This window comes from Pipra filicauda, unplaced genomic scaffold (genome assembly GCF_003945595.2).
Source record: "Pipra filicauda isolate LSUMZ 115617 unplaced genomic scaffold, ASM394559v2 scaffold14_size4853619_pilon, whole genome shotgun sequence".
Taxonomy (NCBI): domain Eukaryota; kingdom Metazoa; phylum Chordata; class Aves; order Passeriformes; family Pipridae; genus Pipra; species Pipra filicauda.
In genome coordinates this window covers 906,667-927,891 of record NW_024103985.1, presented here as the reverse complement: position 1 = coordinate 927,891, position 21,225 = coordinate 906,667, and the positions used below count along the sequence as shown (strand labels likewise).

The 21,225-nt window shown below is 41.4% G+C and overlaps 1 protein-coding gene across 3 annotated transcripts in view; it reads right to left on the bottom strand.

The window, feature by feature from the left end:
• Positions 1-21,225, bottom strand: part of TMEM132B (transmembrane protein 132B) — a 230,023-nt gene that overhangs the window by 117,109 nt on the left and 91,689 nt on the right. For all 3 annotated transcript variants that reach the window (XM_027733115.2, XM_027733116.2, XM_039378878.1), the window contains exon 3: positions 12,072-12,212. In XM_027733115.2, the coding sequence (XP_027588916.1) occupies positions 12,072-12,212 (141 nt within the window). The remainder of the gene's footprint in view (positions 1-12,071; positions 12,213-21,225) is intronic.

The following is a 21,225-nucleotide window of genomic DNA, read 5'->3' as shown; positions in this document are numbered from 1 at the left end:
ATATGCAAAACATGAGCAACTGGAAAAGTTGAGCTAATTGTGGAGCAGCAAATAGCTTCTCAAAGGCAGCTCAATGCTTCAGACACAGTCATTAGAAATGCTTTTTGTGGGATGGAGCATATACTGAGACGAGGTCTCAAACTTCTCCTTCCCTGTCTCCATGTAATGAATGAGAAAAATAAATGTTCTGGGGCATGTAGTGAGGAACAGAGCACTAAATCAGCCTAAATCAGACGCTGGGCTGGGACAGTCAGGTCCTATTTCATGCAAGCAAATAAGTGTCAAGTTTTCAATGTTACTGAACTCCAAACAAGTCTCAGTCTCATATCTTGATTACTGGACACATTGCAGAGGAGCAGAGCCTCCCATTTAAAGAAAAACCTAAATAAAGGCATACAAAACAGAGAGGACAGCTGCTATTTGGCTTTGTGAATGTCAGCTGAGGTTCTGTAATGAGCTCCCTGAAAACCTGTCCCTGAACCAAATACGAGTCTACTGAGACTTGAAGAGAGACTCCTGCACATGCATTCAGTTCCTAAGGCACATGCCAGAGATGGAAAAAACTTTCTGGATCCCTGTGGTGTTGATTAATAAACAGTTCATAACAATAACAGGATGACAATTGGCAATCAAATAAAAACGTTCAGTATGAAAGAAGTAATTTTCTCCTGCAAGGTGTTGCTGTACAGCAAGTTGCAAGGTGTTGTCGACTGACTAAATAACAGTTTTCATTATTAAGGCATTCACAGTCAGCAGGTTCCATATTCATCATTACCAGTTTTGTTTTTTAAAAAAATTATCTACTTTTCCTTTATGGCAAGGTTTGGCAATGACAGATGAACCATCAGCTTATCTGCTGATTTTTAATGACAGCATTTTGCATTCATTATGCCCTACTTAAATCACTCTTTTTAGAGGAGGAATAACTTATTTCTTCCTCTTGTCACTAGAGAAATTAACTGGTACACTATTAAGAAGAAGTGCTCATCTAACAAAAAGATACACCAGTCACAGATTTAGAAAATCAGCATGGACAAAAACTGTCCAAGAGAGAGTGAAAATAGGAATCCAAATACCTCACTGCCAAGGTCAATAATTCTGGGGTTAAATCTCTGCACTGAAAACTCCCAAGAGGAAAGACAAAATAATTCTTTTTGCTTTTGCAATGCTGATCAGTCCCTTGGCTGATGAGCTAAAACGTGTGAAGCCCGTGGGTGATGTAGGGTAGCACCTTCCTGGCTGTCAGGAGCAGGGATATTTCCTTGGGGGAGCCAAGCCTAACACAACAAGCAGACATCAGGAGGGTCTGTGTTTGCCCCATCCTCAGCTCAGGGCTGCTCACAATCCAGGCACAGGCTAAGAACCAAAAAATACAGCACCCAGACAACACATGCAGAAGAACAACTCCCAGAAACAAAGCTCTTAATGAGAGCTGTACATGCCAAGCTTTTGAGCCCAGTGAGTCCAAAAACTCCAGCAGAATCAAACCAGTTCATTAATTATACCAACAAAAAAAAAAAAAAAGGCATTTTTGTGAGATCAAGCTATTGGCAGTTGGTTTTAAGGAAAGTTTTTTCGCTAAAGCTTTAGCAATTTGCCTTAATGACTGCAATATTTCACAGCAAACCCCTTAATAAGTGTCCTGGGAAAATCTGCATAGGCCAACTTGTACAGAAAGAACAAACACGTCCAGCTTCCAAGTGCCTGAGTGCAAGTTCCCAAAGACAGTATGTTCAAGTTTATAATAAAATGGTGTCCTGCGTTTTCAGCCAAGTGATGAGGGGACATAACTATTTTCCTGTTACAGACCTCGTGAGACAAGCTGGTCCTGATGCAAACTGTTCCCTCCAACAGTGAAGTTACAGTATTTTGCCTCTTCCACGGAGCTTTCCCAATTACCAGTGCTTTCTGGAAGGCTTTTTTCTCTCTGGCCATTCTGTACTGGCCTCTGGAGTGGTATAACCTCTACAAGGTCATCCTTTGGACACCCTAAAGCATCAGGATCCTGCAAAAGTGCCCCAAGTCCCAGTTTAAAGATTCATCACATTAATGAATGTGCAAAGGCTCTTAGCTTAACTCCAACTTAATGTTCTTCTCAAATAAACAGTGAGGTTTTTAAAAAAAAAATAATAAAATAAAAATCACATGCTGACACTGGCAGAAGCATCAGCAAATTTTTACTTTTTTTTTTACAAGAGTTTATAACTTTTTAACTTAAGCATAAAAATATAAACATAAAAAGTTTACAACTTTTTAAGTTATATACACAGGTGAGGCATATCAATGGCAAAATGAGTGAAAAATTCCAACTAAAGCAAAAAATAATTTATGCAAAGTTAATGCTGGGATGTTTTATAACGTATTTGGCAGAGATTATTCAAATAAATCAAAGTAACAAACTTAATATTTGCCTGTCTAGCAACATCACCTCCTAACAATAAAACAAGTTTAAATTTTGGCTAAACGCCTAATAAACGAGCTGTTAGCTTTTGTACTTTAATGCACTGGCTATTAAGTAAGCAAGTCAACATGTCATGAATGGAATTCAAATGTGTGCAGTAGGTTCTGCTACAAGTCAAGCTCAGAAACTGGTAAAAGAGGGAATTAAATATACCTCAAATACCAGCTCCCCAATTTCACATTCATTCAATAATCTTTTCTAGTCCTATTATATCAAAGAACAATCCAATTATGGTACTTAAATCTCAGTGTACAGTTGCCAAAAATAAATTCCTTAGCAACACTTTCAACATACCCAGAGAGGTTTCTGCGCTACAGAAAATTCCAGTTTCTGGTTTCCACAGTATTTTCAGGTGTGACACACTAATGCCTGTCATTATATATAACATGGCTCACCATCAAGTCTTATATTTTCCACATATTGGTGTCTCTAATTGCAGACTCTGAGTACCTCCTTTATCATTATACCTGCCATCCACAGAAACAAGGTAGGTACTCGAAACCAAGTACGTACTTAAGTGGCACCCTACATAAAGGTGCTCTTCTGAGTCTAGACTTCAGTTTGCCAAACGAATAGGTTTCTAATCTGGGTCTATATAAAAATAAGTACAATATTTACAGAAGAATCAGGTAATGCTTTTGTAGCATAATAATTTTGATCATGTCTCCTCCCTCCCTCTGTGATCTCCAGAAGGCTCACTGAAGCTTTCCCAGCACTGAGGTGATGTGAGATGCCTAAAGGTGCTGCAAGATACCTAAACAGGTGCAGATCCTGCATTTATAAGATGAACTGCACTAAGAATTGTGTTTCCTGGACACTCAGACCAAAGAAAAGGCTCCTTTGAGTCATCGAGGGAAAAGAAAAAGGTGATTAAATTATAGAAACAAACCCCCAAAATCTAACAAACGATCACTTCTGTTCCTTCAGTCAGGACATCTGTTATGAGAGTGATGAGTTCAGCAGCCATGGTTACTTGGACTTTATCAATTAAGCAGGGCTGCAATGTGCACACACAGGTCTGTAAAGCTTTAGAAATCCTCCAGAGCTGTACAGACTTTTGTCATTGACCTCCTGAGGTAACTCATGTGCAACCACCCACATCAAAACACACCGCACAGGAAACAGCAGACAGGAAACCAGCAGAGACTTGGAGAAGCCCATTGACTTCTGAATATGTCATCATTCCCTCTGGCATCCAACGTGGAAAAAGCACGCAAGCTCCAACGGATGAAGAATGATTTGAACAGTCATTCACTCGTCTGCATGCATTTGAAATTTGCTCCCAGTCTCCCTGCCACGTTCTTGCAGTCCTAATTATGCAGACTACCCTAGCCTGAAATTAAACTTTCCCAACTGTTACATCAATATTAAGATTCACATCTAGGAATGATAATACCCAAAACGAAGGTAATTAGGTCAAATTAAAAAACAAGACTCTTTTCAGAATTATTTGGCTCATCTTTCAAAAGACACGTCACTCAGAATAGGCTTTGGATCAGGTTCTATTAACCACACTTGTGAAGAGTTTATTTAAGCATTCTTTGCATGTTCATCGCTGCACCAAGGACTAATTTTTTTTTTTTTTTTTTTTTTTTTTTTTTTTTTAGCCCCACATTATCTACTAAAGCAAAGTCAGGTATTAAATAATATCTTCCATTTTCCTTATACCACCTGAACTGGCAATACAGAAAAAGGAGATCAAAACTTGAAAGGGCTTAAATTCTAAACTAAAATATTGCCTGAATAACCACTTCTAGAAGTTAGGAACAGACTTCGGGAAGAAAGTCTTCAGCCACAAACACAGCTGGCAACTGCCTTATCTATCAGCAAGGTGACCAAGAAATCAGAATTTGCTTTTTTGAGGGAAAGATCAAAATTGTGAATGAACACCACCAGGGGGTCAGACATGTATGTTACTTTTCTCACAGTGAATCTATTTCTTATAGTTTTCTTTCCATTGCTACCAAAAAGGTAGAAGGTGGGATGCAACAACAAAGAATTTTTTCTTTCCCTCAGTGTGAGTCTTTAATTCCTCGGGCCCTTTCTCACCAAGACATGCTACACATAACTCAAGTTTGAACCTTCTCATGGAATATCACACCTACTCTATACAAAGACAGTTTACCATCAGAGGCCATTCTACCCAGCAGGGTAGGTAGACACGTTTTCTGAGGCATAACCAAACCTTCTAAGCAAGATGCAAGTTTTATAAAATAAAAAAATATTTTTCTAATTCACTGTAAGTCCATTAAGCAAATGCTGCCAGAAGGAATTTTCTGCGTATTTCTCTGGATTGACATAAAGCTTTCTGTCTGTTTGGCAAGTTAAAATACCTTTCTCAAGCATTGATTTTCTAAGTAATACTCATGTCTCTGTATTGTATCATCTTCCTCCACTGAATTGAGTTCTTCCAACAAGATGTTCCTCATTCTCCAAATTTTCCAGACAACAGTATACCGACTTTGTTGGGGCTCCCTGCTGCACTGCACAATGGGTTTTTCCATCTACCAAAGATGAATTTGTTCAAAAAGGGACCCTTGTGCCATAACACAGGTACCACACCAGCAAGGATGGAACAAGAGGAGTGAACTGGGGCCAGAAAGCAATTATCTGGTCTACCAGTCAGTACTGCCTCTGACCCATCTCTACTGGAGTTTGTACTTGAGCAGCAGTGAACCCAACTAAGAAAGAGGAAGAAACAGCCATCCAAAAGAGCTGGCTGGCCAGGAGAGAATTAATGGGGTTTCCAGGCTATTAGCCTCCCAAGAGGAGATGGACAGACAATTTCATTGTTCTTGGCCCTGAACAGAAAAAAAAAAAAAAAAAAAAAAAAAAAAGACCCTCCAGAAATGATATTTGATCCTTGCACCACAGCTTTCTACAATAACTTGTCCCTTGTACCACTGCAATTTGTCTATTATTTTTACGTCCTCTGTAAGCTACTGTGAGGTGTCAGTGCTTTTATCTAAGAGGAACATTTCCAAGCAGGCCTGGGTTCTTTTATACAAAAAGGCATGGATGTAAAGAATAAAGGTTAGTTAAAATTCTTCTAACTCAAGTTTTCTTTGTGACTCAATAGAGTCACTTATGTTTGAAAATGTGTGTGGATGCTTCTCACTGGAACACCCTTTATACAAAGCAGAACAGACTCCATCATTCATAATAGAGGTCACAGCCTGAAAACTGGTACATTAAAGATAAAATCCTCTTCATCAATGGCTCAAGAGACAGTGCTGTCTTGAGGGCTGGCCAAAGGCCAGGGAATGAACTCCTGCAGGATCTTTAGGTCATAGGCACTCTACATTTCTTTGCCCATGACACCTCCGACCTAAGGAAAGCAGTAAGTACATAAGAATAGGAAGGAAACACCCAAAAACACTGCACCACAGAGTCTATGGCTTCTTCCTACACCCTAAGCACCTCTGGTTTTTAATTCAAAACCTTTCTTTTCAAATTAGCTGCCTTCATAGAAATACAGCTTTAATGGTGGAAAGAGGCCCTAAGGAAGTCTGATCACTTCACCTACATCAGACTGGTCTGGTAGGGGATGACAGCATTGGCTTTCCTTTCCTATCTCCCCAGATTTTTTTCCCTCAGCTGTTCTCTATTCTTTCCTGTGTGCTTTACACATCTTCTTGTGTTTCTTTGCTCCCTCTGCTCCTCTTGCTCATTCACTTTGTAGTACTATGCGAACCTCATGGCATCCAGCCCACAGCCTTTGCATGGCCCTAAAATAAGACAGAGCAAGGCTGTCTGTCTTTACCAGTTACTGCTCTTTTGTGTAAAGCAACACATGCAATTGATCTTCTGTCAGACAACTGCTGCTGCTGATGGCACTTTACACACTCAGTGTCCTGGGGCCAGGCGAGTTCCTTTGGCAATAAACACATCAGTGAGTGTTTCAGTGCATGGCCTGATGCCTTCCCCAGTGTGGTTAACAGCACACTGCTGTGTGCTACAGCCACCCATCTTTATAGGCTTATTTATCTTACAGAAGCAACCAAACTCCTCATTCCAGCACCAGCATGCCCTGTGCTGAACTGGCACTCTGGATACAACCACACCAGACCCTCCACAGGACCACATCACTGCAGTAAATAACAGAATCACACAATCTGTTGAGGTGGAAGGGACCAAAAGGATCATCGAGTCCAACCCTCAGCCCTGCACAGGACCATCCCCAAGAGTCACACTCTGTGCCTGAGAGTATCATCCAAATGCTCCCTGAGCTCTGGCAGCCTTGGTGCTGTGCCCACTGCCCTGGGGAGCCTGGTCAGTGCCCAACCACCCTCTGGGGGAAGAACCTTTTTCCAATATCCAAACTAAACCTTCCTTGACAAACTTCAGGCCATTCCCTGGGGTCCTGTCACTGGTCCCCACAGAGCAGAGCTCAGTGCCTGCCCCTGCTCTTCCCCTCCCAAGGAAGTTGTAACTGCAGTGAGGTCTCCCCTGCTCATCAAACCCCCTGGACCACAGCAGGCTCTGCTTTGGAGACAGTGGGAATATGCACCACACTACCACTGCTTGATGGTATGTGAGCTTGGAGGCAACACAGGACTCAAGTGTGTCATTCTGGAGCGGAGTGGTGGGGAATTCAGTGCGGAAACACCTCCAAAAAGCTGTGAGAGAGAGCTCCAATCTGGCAGAGATAGTGCTGAGCACTGCCAGGAAGCCTCAGAGCACCCCAGGCTTCCAGGTGGAGTAAGTGCTTATTGCCCTCGGTAAAGTGGGGAGCAGAATATGTAGGGCAAGCACAGAAAAAGAAGTGAATTATTTTAAAACCTACCTATAAATACATAAAATAACTGCTTTTTCTGTTTTAGACATTACAATTACAGTTTCGTAAAATAATTTAAATAATTTGAACTCTGTAAACACCTCTTAAAATACTAAAGAAATGGAATGATCATTATAGAATCCTAATTTTTCATTCAAGTTTAAAGACAGATGATGTAAAATGCCAGAGCTGAGCTGGTCTGTATCAATTAAAAAAAAATATATAAATTTTCAGGTGACAGAATAAATACTTCTGAGGGCACTTGGAAAAAAGCTTTCTGAAGATTTCACTCTCCTTACTTCTGCATTCTGAGTGCCCCTCATGCAAGTTTAATTTATGCAGTGATGGATATCCTGAGAGATGGAAGCTGTATTATAGACATGAAGATAAAATAATCCCTAGGTGAGAAGAACCAGTTTGGTTTCAATAACACTGTACTCAACACTGCAGGTAAAATCAATTTTATTAACTTTGCTAGTTAGCATAAATATAACCCTTCTGATTAAAATACTAGTTTGTCAGAGGATCAGACTCTCCTTATCTGATAATAATCCAATACAATTTAATGACAGTGTTCCTGAGTAAGGAAAATTATCTCTTTCTATGCTCTCTTTCAGAGCTGAGCTGCAACTCTCTGACCTAAGTTGTTGTGTTCTTGGCATCTCATCTGTCCTCAACCAAGGGCCAGGTCACATTAAGTTTTTTTTCTTCAGCTTTCCATCAAGGAGACACCAAGCACCATGACCATGAAACACGTGGTATTGTGGGGCCTTTCAAATGAGACCACGGAAACTCAGCTCCTGCTCAGCAATGACCTGAAACAACCTAATCTGACAAAATGCTAAATCACTCTGGCAAAGCTCCAGAAATCCCATTCCTCAGGGTATCAGTGCTGAGTTATGGGGTATTGTAGCTTGCCAAGATGGACCAGGCTCTCAGGGCATCTTTTCGAGCCCTCTTGCCCCAGTCCCACTGCAGGTTAATTTATGGCATTTCCTGAGATGCTTCCAGAGAACTCTCAGGAGCAAAGGACACAAGAAGTGCAAGGCTCTATCCATCTTTTGGCAAATACAGTGAGAAAAGCCTGCACGGTCTTTACAAAAGTAGGATCAGTTTTCTGGAAACCACAAAGGATTCGTGTCTGGTAGACTCCCAAATTTTAGCCTTGTGGTTCAAAAGCATTTTTTGCAATAATTCAGTATATAGCCCTACAGCACAGGGTAAGATCCCAGCCCTTCACAAACTCAGCTGTTCTGCACTGAAGGCTGAAAACATCCTAATTGCTGCTTAGCCCACCAGCCCTGACTTCCTCACTCCTTACAAGATGCATCTGAACTCAGTGCAGAAATCCATAAAGATTCTTTCCTATGGAATGGAAGCGCTGCAGACATAATGCAGGACTATTTGTGCTTGAAGCAGAAACTTTTTGCAACAAACCATGTTGCTGCTTCAACTAACCCCACCAAAATTCACAGAGTTCTGCCCCAAGGAGAGAACATGAGGGAGAAGAGATGTAGATGGCAACAATCAATCTCCTCACTCAACAAGTTACCAAAAAAGTCCTTTGAGATGGCAGCAGTAAGGGCAAAACAAGTCTCCACACAAATCAGAATAGATGTGGGTATATTTGTGTGTGTGTATTTAAAATAAATCTCTTCTTCTTACACTCTTTGTTCAACTACATTATCAAAAAGAGGTTTTAAATACAAGCTTATGGGACTACTAAAGAGGTGAATTTATGAATGTATTCCTAACAAAACACACTCTGGAAAGCTTTAATCTATGAATTGTGACAACCTTGGACAAAATGGATTTTTAATAGAATATAATGTAAACTGCCTGAAACACTGTGATAAGGAATTTTTTTTTTCAAGTAATGCGCAGAATAGGCATGATGCACTCTGCATGAAAGGAGGAAAGGTCTTAATTTAAAGCATTTTAATGGACACTCAATTTGCGTAGGGAAATGTGAGAAATGGAGATGAAAAACTCAGGATAGCGATAACATTGCAGAGGGGAGAGGGAGAAAGATCAGAAAAGTAAGCAAATTTGAAAATGCTCCAGCTGATAACAGTGGCTAAAAGGAATGCAGACTGGATTAGGAACGTTTCACACCCCAGAGCCACTGTTCTCCTGGCAGGCAGTGCCTGTTGGTGGCTCTTATCAGAGTTGCACACTGAGGAAGAAAGCACAACCCAAGTGCAAGGCAGGGGAGAGCAGCCCTGTCGGGGGGCAGGGCAGTAGGGACAGTCAGGGATTTCACAAACCCAGCTGTGACTTGCTGGAGTTTCTCGGTTTCACCAGAGCTCCTGGAGCTCCTGGAGCTGCCCCTCTTCACAGAGCCCAAGGGAGGCTCAAAGCCACCACAAACGTGGCCAACTCTTACTCAGAAAAAAGCTAAGCCAGGCTCAGTCCTGGCTTACCCACTGCTCTGCTACCAGCACAACGCTGGGCAAGTCAGCAGCGCTGAAATGCCTTCCAAGAGAGAAAAACCCATCTCCCCCGAGGTAGATATGATTCTGTTTACTAACAGCCTCTGCTCTGCAACCAAAGAGATTGATCCTGTGCTCTCATACATAAACTGCCTTTAATGAAGCTCCTTGAATTACTAAAAGGAGGAACAGATGAATCGGGTCTAGTGACAGTTTTTCCACATTGACCTTAACAGAAGCAAGCTCAGGTCTCTGCTCATTTAAATGAGACAGCAGAATTTCCACATAAACACTTAACATCCTTCAAAAGGAACAGGAGGGCCACCATTATGACCAAAAAGGCAAATTAAAGTAGAGATCAAAGTTAAATATTTACTCTAAGTACTACAATATTTGCAAATCTGGAAATGATCTTTCAGCAGTTTCTATTTGCATACTTTAATTAATCCAAAAATATTAAACTAATCTCACAAAGGAAAGGGTCAAAGTATTAATTAACTTGAGATTCATTGCTTTTGTGCAATTTAACAGTTCAACACAAAGCAAAACTCAGTTTTAATAAAAACTAAGTTACTGTGACAGGTATAATTTCATGGATTAGTGAAACCACATAGAAGGCAATAAGCTTCAGCATTCACGCTATTTTTTTCTCCAACTTTAAAAATAGTTGTTTCATTTTGATTTCTGTAACACCAAGTCATCTGAAGTTTTCCTTTAACCTCAGCATTTCACTTTCAAATTGATGGCTCTCCACCTTGCTCCAAACAGAACAGAGGTCACAGCTGTTAGAGAAAAAATCCCCAGTGCGAAGTTCAGCAGAGATCAGACACTGCTCAGCCACCCTGATCATCCCCCAGAGCCAATTCTGGCTGAGCCTTCACTGCTGGAGCCTCTGTGTGTCACTGAGCAGCTCCAGGACAAGCACAGAGATCCCCTCCAGGCCACTGCCCCTGTGGCTGAGCTCTTACCCCACCAAAGGGACTCACTGGCTTCTTCAGCATCTTTTGGAGGAGCTGGGACTTCTTGCCAAAAGGCAAAGGATTTGGAGATAAAGTATACAGTGCCAAATTCAGCTGCCAGAGCTCTGCTTTATCAGTACAGTAGCCTAGGAATCCCCAGGAAAATAAGGATGGAAGGTGGCTAGAATTTCCTGCATCACAACCTCAGAATTACGACTGACGACTGCACTTAGGAAACAGGAGGGGTCTTCCCCCACCAAACTTTTTCTTTTTTTTTTTTTTTTTTTTTTTAATTGAGAAGAAGTGCATGAAAGAGCTGATGAACTGAAAGCCTCGCCTGGAATTCATGCCAGGAAGGCTCTGTAGCACTTCACCAGAGTGGGGAATCACCTCCCCTCACTTCACGGGTTTACAAGGCAAATGTCTGCGTCCCACTCAGTCGCCTCCACTCTGCGTCGGCACTGGAGAGAAACAGGCACTTTTCCTTGCTATTCATCAGGCCTCTTTTACACATCCAAGAGGACTCTCACCTCAGCAGTGCCTACTGCACTGCCTGTTGCTAAAAAGTAAACTCACATTAAGTAGCTTTCCCCCCAGCGCTTTTATGGCAGGTACCCAGGGCTGGGTGGGATTTGTTTGCTCCTCAAATACAGCTGCAGAAACTAAGCAGAGTAGAAACTCTCTTTGCACTGCAAAACTCTGACAACAATCTTCCTAGATCTAAACAGTTGGCTAGCAACCATTTTTCTCCCTCAGAGGAGTTTTCAGAAAAAAAGGATGGATGCAAAAGACTCCACAAATAAAAATTTTGACATGAAGTTTTGTGATTTCCTAATTATTATACAATTTCTAGCTAAATTTACACACAGTGTACTTTAACTGCATGATAATGGAGAGAAATTGCTCGTTTTGTAAAATACATAATTCTGACTAACAATGTAAATTTCTCCTTACCTTTGATACAGCTTGTGGGAGCATTAACATAACAAAGTACACAGCATTCAGGAGAGTTCATAGACACTCAGGTGTTTTGCAGCAATAATGAATAAAACTGAATAGCTGTGACTTTCATAGATTTTCAAATAAAGAAGACAGCACTGCCCTATATTGCTTTCAATTGTTCTTCATATTTCTCCATTTGAGTTCATTTTTTCCTGTTGGCCCTTTGGCAGCAGGAATTCTGCTGCCCTGAAGGTTCATGAAAAGCAGATGTGAGCTAAGGATTTGTGGGCTGCCTCCAATTTAATTAGATAATCTACATCCGAAGCTCAGAAGTGAAACAAAAGGAAAAAGCTCTCATCAGGTCACATAGAGCTTTTCCAAGGAGGCTGAGGAGGAAAAAATACTGCTAATAAGGGCAATACGGCTCATTAAAGAAGCTTTGGCATGTCTCTCACAGCACTTTAGCAAGGGTTACTGCAGGAAAGGCCGTGGTGTCTCACCTGTCCTCTGCTCCGGGGTCGTTGTGCACACAGGTGACGGTGGCCGTGCTCCTCGCGCTGTCCGTCTCCTCCTGGACCCCCCACTGGTCAGCATCACTCACTCTGATGTCCGTGATCTTCACACCTGGGGCTGTCCTGATTCTGTTGGGGGACAACAGGGACTGCTTTAGTCACAGATCTCCTCCAAACAAACCCGGAGAGGTAAACGAGGGAGCTGAAGGGAAATGCTCCCTCTCCCGTCAATAACAGGCTGATACGTTGCGACCACAAGTCACTCTGCTTTAAAAAGATAAAACAGGTCCAATCATTTTAAAGAGATGAAGTATGAGTTTCATTATGTGCAAAGCCAGTCAACTTCCAGCTCGAGCAATGTGGAGAGATTAAGAACAATTTCTACTTCAGTGGCACCAGCCTGATACAAATGAAGCAGATGTGACTAAGCATAACTTGATTTAATTTGCTGTGTCTGTCCTGCAATTTAAGATGGAGAATAAGAGGACTGTGATATAAAATACATCCTCCTGCCTGCAAACCTTTGGGAGTAAGGTGTCTTCTAATATTAGGGCGGTGTGCATGAAAAAAAAGTGTTTCACTGATCAAAAACCATAATGCTGGAAGGAATACAAAGGAATGTTATTCCAGATCTAGGACTGAGGGATGAAAATATTCATGCCATTGCATCAAGATCTATCAAACTGGGCATATCAAACTCTTGCTGCTACAAATAATCTGATGCTGACATGGAGAACCTTGATTTCCAGAGCATGGTGAGAGTCTGAAATCAGTTTGGTAGCTGGTAAATGTCACTGGTTTTTGACTTTAAAAAAAAATTGCCAAAAAAATAAGAAGTCCATGCTCCAGCAGGGCTCAGCACCAGGAACAGATTGCCAAAGAATAGGAAACAAACTGCTTTTAATAGCAGGGACTTCATTTGTGCAGCTTGACTCCTGAAACAAGCCTGGGAGTTTGACAGGAGTGCTGCAGATATGCCTGGAGTACAATTAGGCAGAAAGCAACTGCTGCAGAGCCACGATTGCCACTACTGTGACTTAATTAATTAAAAGCAAAGCCAAGAGGGACCTCTTAGTTGTATGGTGGAATGAAACAGCTCTGCTGAGACCTGAAGCGTTACTTAACAGTGAATTGTGATGGATTTGCCCTGATGCCTCGTGGCCACTTGGTGCTCGTGTTACACTATTAAGAATTTCCTTTAAGTTCTAGCTGAGTTCATGGATTTGGATCAAAGTAACTTCAGGACTCAATGGGTGGTCTTTTCCCCTGAGAAGGAATTAATTCATCCTGCTTTTATGATACCCTTATTTCTGCCTGTAAGGCTTTACTGACTTGATGGGTCAAATCCGTGCCTGGCATAACCAATCTGATGAAAAATATTCCCTGTAAAGACAGAATTTTACTTGATATTTTTCTAATTGTCTCCTTCATGCTTTTCCACAGGCGCTCATATCTCCACACAACACACCTCAAAGCTGATGGGCCCCTTTCCTATCATCTCCTCTTCTTTTTTTTCAGAGGAACATTCATTTATGCTGTAGTAATTACAGTGGACCAAATAATTCCTGCAAGACACCTGCATGGCTTCATTTCAGACTGACTTGTAATTTACATGAGATAGAGAATTAGGCCCTCAGCAATGGATTCAATAATTCTTTTCATTAGACCTAGTCAACCATTCTTGAAAAAAAATCATTAGGGCCAAAATAGAAAAAGAAGAAAAAAACCCCACCAAACGCTTTTTAAAATTTTTCTTTCTCAGCCAAAATTGTATTTTTTTTAACAAGCTTACCTCCCTGTCCCCTCAAGTTCCTATATTTTTTCTTGACAACATGTCTGGAAATCTCTAACCTGGCTTTCCACCCAGGTCAAATCCTGGTTAATTAAAGGTTAATTGAAGGGCAGGAGATGCTGGGGGGACACACACACCAGGACAGCTGGATCTCACCCATGATTTCAGGATTCATCAGCCTTTTTCCATCTGTCAGAAGCTTGTTATGTCCTCCTACACAGATATCTTCACTCTGCAGCGTTTACTTACATCTATTCTGAACCAAATCTAGGGTTGGTGTATCTCAACGAGGATGAAGAGCAACATGACACAGTTCCCTGCACACCTGAGCAGGGATAAGCATTCAAGACCCCTGTGCAGCTCCCTTCTCATGGAAGATGAAGCTGCTGCTCATCTTTACCTCCATCAGTGCTCCTCACACATAGAGTGGGGGTAAGGATGCAAGAGCCTCAAATATCCACATCTATCCACATCTCCAGTTGTTCCAACCTCTTCCAGACACTCTGCACCCCAAAACAACAACTCTCCTCTCAGCTCAGCCCCTCAGCTGTGTCCACTTCCCTCAGCCAGGAGCTTTGCTGTTTGTTCTCCTGTGTCTGAATGCAGCTATCAGATGGTTTTTCCCTGCCTGGACATCAGATGAGGCTCTGCTGGTGCCTGTCCTCTTGACCCACCACTTTGCTTCACCTTCAGGGCTCTGTCCCTTAACAAGAGGCCTTCTGGTTTTTGGCCATGCTGGCTCTGGGCTGTGCCTACAGCTTTCACTTGCTGCATATCTCCTGCCTTGCTGGGTTAGCATCAAGTGAACATCAAACCCTCTGTTCTCCAGCTACATTTTCCAAAAATGTCTCAGAATACTGCATTTTAGGAAAAATTCCAGTCTAATCCCTTGCAATGCATCTGCTCTGGTGGGCTGAGACAAGATGTCATTTTGCATTTTTGGATATCAGTAGAGCCAGGAAGGTTGAAAGAAGGAAGAAACTACATTCAGTTTCTCACTTAGGAAAAGTCAAGAAATTCAAATTAAACCAGCCTACATATGGGAGGTTTGAGCCTACTGTTCCTCAGATAAGTGATTCATATCTTTAAATCTGCCCCCAAACTCCACAGGCACAGAAATCGTTGTAAGTTTTGGGGACTGAGGCTTTGCAAAAGAGTAAGAAATTCCTAGCAGAGCTAACATGACTTGGATAAAGGATGGTGAATGGCACGTGTGTGGGCACCACTCTGTGCCAGGCTTCAATTATAAGCTTGGGTGGATTATTTAGTTTTGTTATACCTCCCTTCCTCACACATAAAATACTGGGAAGTGTTGGTCTTCCAACTCAAAGGGAGTTGTAAGGACAAATGGAATTGCCTGAGAAAAATCTGATGTCCTTTAATTTGCCAGTTGACAACAATTCTGCCGTCTCTGGGCTTGAAAACGTGGAATTGAAGTATTTCACAGAAGCATGACCCAAGAAGTAACTGTTACTACTAAGATGGCTTAATTCCTTCTTTTTATAAAGGATAATTGTGAAATGGGGAGGGGGGGAAGGGAAAAAGGAACAAAAGATGACAGCCAATAGGAAATTTGGCAAAACTGACATTTCATTTCCATGAAACACTTGATTTCTGAAAAGCAGAATTTTCAGACAGAAAACTGTCCTGTTAAAAAAAGCTTTAAGACATTACAACGTACATGGCATTTTGATAATGCAATTAGTAGAGATGTGAGACAGAGGATTACTGAGTGAGCTCAGCAGAAGTTACCCTGCAACAGGGCCTATTTATTCATGATATCCCTTCTTCAGGGGTGAAGGAGGTCCCACAGAAATGTGACACCCTCCAGAACTGCCTTTCATGACACTTTCCCCATAAGATCTCAAGAGGAGGGAGCTGGAGGGGGAGAAGTGCCAAAGCTGCCCAGAGCAGGGAATCAATGAAACTGCTTCAGGAGGGAATGTAGCCCCTTCTCCAGCTCCAAAGATAGAACAGAGGGAGCTGCTTTCAGTGTAGACTGCAAAGTACATTTGGTAGCCCTGGCAGGACTTTTTCCCCTGAACAGTATGTCCTCCATTTACTGTAGAATATAAGGACAGAAACATGATAGACTGAATGCAGTGGGCAAGCAGAAGCATTCCCAGCCTGCCAACTTGGAACAGTCAGGAACTATTTTAAAATGCAATCCCAGCCTGAAATGTATGTGACCCCATGAATTCAGCCACTCCAAACCTCTCCTCTCAGTTATTACAACAGAAGGAAAGGAGAAGGTACCAGTAATCACCAGAGCTGGAAAGCAACTTAAGGGCTGCAAGAGGGATTTAAGCACCAAGCACTTAGTGGAAGTGGTGCAGGGACTTCCATGGCCTGCCAGTCAATTAACTGCAAAATCTGAAAGGTAAATGCTTGCTTGCCACACACACCCACCCCACTCCTGGCAGCAGTGACTGGGAAGTAAAATCTTGGCAAAAGGAACTTTAAAATAGAAACAGAAGGAAAAGATATTTAGGAAATAAAACAGGAATGTGCTCACAGCAGATGGGAAATGCTCAAAATTATGAGAAAAAAGACTTTTTCAGAGCTATTTTAGAAATCTTCTTACCCCCCATAGTCTATTATGGGGGAAAACATGATCTGAGCTAAATTCATTCTCAATGACGTACTAATAATAACAGCTATGATAAATTTCATTTGTAATTTCCAACCATTTCTGTAGTCAGACCTTCAACTGCATTTTTAGCCCAATTAAAAATAAAATCATTATCCTTCCCCTACAGGAAATCCAAGCTGTAGGCCACTTTAGTCAACTTGCCCAAAAATTATACTGTCTCTGCAGAGCCAGAATGAGGGCCTATACATCCTGATTCCCAGGCTTGCACTTCAGCTAGACACCCCTACCCATCTTTAGGACCAAACCAGAGCAGAGCTGAGTAATTCCAAGCCCTCACAGAGCATTTTACATATTTGAAGAACTGCACAAACAGCAAGCAATTAGTTCTGAACGAAGACCCTGGGGAGTTTCTAGTTAAAATACATGTGGTTTAGGATACATTAAACCAAGCATTATAAATTAAAATAATCACTGAATTCAGGCATAGCATCTGGGGATTTCTGGGGTGTGGGTGCGATGGGCAGTGTTTCTGTACAGGAAATGGCCATGAAAGACCAACCCATGTACCAGTGTCCTTTCTGCTGCTGTGGGATTGAAGTATGTGTGAAACAGGAATCCTGCACTGCCCTACCTCTTATGGAAGTCAGATTTACAACAGCTCAGGGGATCAGGTCCTAAATCTTCACACCTAAGCAAGTGTTTATTTTCTAAAGTATTTTTCCAAGAACTTTAGTTCTTTGGAGTTTTTTTATATTTTAAAAGACCTATCGCATATTTATGTTCAAATTACTTCCCCATCAAATTCTCCTTAAAATAGCAGCACTAGGCCAGCTGTGTTTGCTTCTACAATTCCATATTAATGTCACTATAAGTAAAGCTATCTTTCCAAGTACATAAAATACACATCAAGATACATAGAGACCCTGCAAAGATCCAAACCCTCTCCAAAAGGTAACAAGTGTAGAAGCACAAATGACATGTAAAACAAACAGCCTACAGCCCAGGGAGGCTGTAGAGGTGTAGGTAGAGGTGTAGGTAGATGGCAGGCAGACAGCAATTTGGAACAGAGGTCCACTGCAAGGCACCAGATAAAAGGAAATCCCAAATAAAAAGGTTTGACTAATGGTACCAGCAGGTAAAAACTTAATGTGGCCCTGATATAAAGCCAGTGGCAATAGGTATTACGTGGGAAATAATGTGGGAACTCAACGGTGGGACAAAAAGAAAGCATGTTTGCCCTTGAGAATAAAAATAACTCAGTACTTAAGAGACAGAGGCATCAACTTCTAGAGTCAACTGATTTGACCTCCAAATTTCATCCATGCTAAAAACTACCCCAGTGGCTGACCCTTCATTGCACAATCAATGCATAATTGGCCCAAATGTGTTTCCAAAACAAGCCAGGGGTGTACTGTGCTCTGCCTGCCTTGGCCCCCTTCCCCCCAGAACACCTCCCCACTGCAGGGTCAAAGCTTTCCCAGCCACCTTGCACCTCGTGGAAATGCCCTTTCTGTACCTCATCCCCTCAGCACTCTCTCACCTTTACACCACCCCGGGAGCTTTGCCTCTCCCTCCCTCTGGCATACCTCACTTCCTCCCTGCAGCAGTTATTTTTACGCAACCTTTTGTAGCTGTCTTACTTAACCCTGCCAAACATTTGGGGATGCAGCTTCTCTGAAAGCAGTTATTACTGTCGTACATCAGAATATCTCAATCCAACACACGCTCAAGGGAAAAAAAGTCAATGTCAAAGCACTGGGTAGGACAAAGCAGACAAATCAGGTTCGGTGACCAGCGTGGTGCAAAGCAGGAGGGAAGCTGCTCAACAGATGTGGGGGTTGATATGAAAAAAGCCCAACAACTCAGAGAACAGAGAACCCTTCGAAATCATGGAGGGGATCAATGCTAAAGATTTAGAATGATACAATTACCACTCTTCTGCCCAAAAAGGTGAAGCGATCAACCTTTTTTATTTTTTTTCTGCAGCTCATCAAATGTTTCAAAATATGTTAACCATCAAGCTCACTAGCATATTGGATTTTGAATAATGAAAAGAGTAAACAGGATTTTAATTTGGATTCTGACAGTAAAGCGCTTTCCATGTGATAAATTAACTATTAGGGAAGACAAATTAACACAACCTCCCCTTGAGTATGATGGCTTATGATTTTGAGGAAGCTTTTACAGAAGCATGATCAAAATAAGACAGGATGAAAAACAGGAGATGATGATGGGGGGAGTATTTCACCAAAAATTCTTCCTCCTTCTTTTCATCAAACTGTACATAAAACTTCTCCAAAAAAAGTGCAGTAGCTTCCCTCAAGAGATCCCCACTTCTCCTAAGATTGTATAAACATTTTAGGAGAGTTCCTCAGTTGTTCTAGATCACCAGATTGATGAATTTTAAAGCACTTGTTTAACACTGACATGTTAAATTTCACATCTGTGAAGGAAGGTCAGAAGAGATGCCCCCCTTTAGGAATTTTTTTTGAAAGGGAAGGTGTCTCAGAAACATTTTCAAGACATAAGACTATAAAATCAGCAAAAAGGATGTGGTCAACTTCAAAGCAGACAAACATCATGTTATATTTCCATATCCAATGGAAAATTCCCAATTTTTGTCATTTTTTTAAAAGAGAGAAGACATTTTAAGATTTCATCTTCACATTTCAGCAGAAACTCCATTTTTCAACCTGCTCTCTCTCTTTTGGGTAGGCAACTTGAGCTTAGAAAAACAGCAGAAAGACACACTTATTGGCTTGAAATTAAAGCTATTAATTTTTATTCTTATTTATTCCTGTCACAAACCAGACCTGTTTTATATGGGTTTCCAACACTGCTATGGAAACCTGAGAGGTTCAGAAGTCTTTATGTAATATGAAATGAAAATGCCATCTCCCACAGTGAGCACTGTTTTCTTTGAAATATGACAACAGTGGAATTTTGTCCCTCTGGGAGAAAAATAGTTGCCAGGCACTGGGGCAGGAGACATCAGGTCCAAATCTATTGACTAAAGACATGTTATTATAACCATTTAACTGTCTGGACAACTTCAAAATGGGAATAAGGATGTTTACTCAACTTTGTATGGAAATTTGTCAAAAAAACCTTACTATTTCTATGGAGACATTGTGTATTTGTATCCTTAAAAATTGTACAAATACTGCATTTCAGTATATTTCTGTGATTTCTCAGTAATACTTAAAACTGCAGGTCAAAGAGTTCTGTAGCAATTGGCATTTTCTTAATAAAGCTCAAAGTCAAAATTTATGGGAGTCCACCTGAAAACGTTTTGCCTTTGACATACAAACTACTTTAATTACAGTATAAGCAAATGTGGGTCTAGACTGTGATGAAAGCTCTTAAATTCCAGCAAACCCTTCACAGCAGGAAAAAAGGCCTGACAGCCCCAGAGACTCCTGCTACACCAGAATGGAAGAGGAGCAGGTCCTCTGTCCTTTGCCTGCCTGGAGGGCAGGAAACATTGCCCATAATCTGCAAATAAATACACAATTCTGAAAACTCATTCGACATTTTACACACTCAAAGTATCCAATAAACATGAACTAACCATTACTACTGTTGATCAGGAGGAGACAGCAGGTCTTTTCCCAAGCCTAAATGATCCTTACAACTCATAACATCCAAACAACTCATAACGTCCCTTTCTCATTAGGATGCACAAGCAGCTCACACCTCTGCATCCCCTGAAAGAGCAGGGATATCTTCCTTTATTCCACTGCCTCCATTGAGTTAACTGAGTCTATGGTGTGTTGATGATTACTCAAAGAGCTCAGGAGTGTCTGCTGTCACGTGCTGCTAGACATCTCCAAGAGCTGAACCGCGTGCCCTCTTTTCTCCAACACAACAATTTGTGGTTTAACTCCTCTGTAGAGAGAAGAAATAAAACACTGGAGTGGTTTTCTGTAACACGTGTCTACAGAACAAAAATCAAATCCCCTTCAGTCTCTTCAACCTTACTCTGAAAGATCTAAAACACTCAGACCATGTCCTTTGCCTTGAAACCAGTGCAATGCTCTGATAAATGAAACTCTTCCTTAAAGCCCAGAAGTACAGGAGAATATGCATTACCAAGCCTGAAGGTGTCCAAAGTATTTGAACTCGGAATTCTCGCAATCATGCAGAAACACAGCTTTGGAAACCATAATGAAAAAAAATCAAAGTAAGCCAGAGGTTTCCTCCTGCAAAGACAAAGCTACTCACAGATTTCCTTTTATTGAAAGGTTCCTTTCAGGAATCAGCACAGCAAAAATGTTTGCAGCCTGAATAGGGTTCAGGCCTCCTGGGAGACAAAGAATTGTTATAAAGAAGTCATTTTTCTACCTCTACAAATAAAATGAAATAATAAAAAAAAAAAAGCCCTGAAGGTCATGGTTTCTGGAAGCACCTAAACAACAACAAAGTAAAAACTTTCCACCTCTCTCCCTGTAAAAGCAGATAATGAGCTCCATGGCATTGTCTTGGTCAGCACTGAGTGAGGGTTTACACCTTTTAAAACATCACTGTGGCTGAATTTGCTCACCACTCTGGAGACTCATAAATTTCCTCTAAGAAAAAAGTTTATTAAATACAATTTGCACTATTACAAATAATTATCTTTTACCAGACATAATATAAATAACTTTGAATCGGAACTTTCCTGGGTTGCTGCAGAGCATTACAGTCAGCCCTGGAGTTTGTTGTATTTGTTGGACTGTTTGTGGCCTTTAAGGGACCTATGGTACATTTTTCCATGC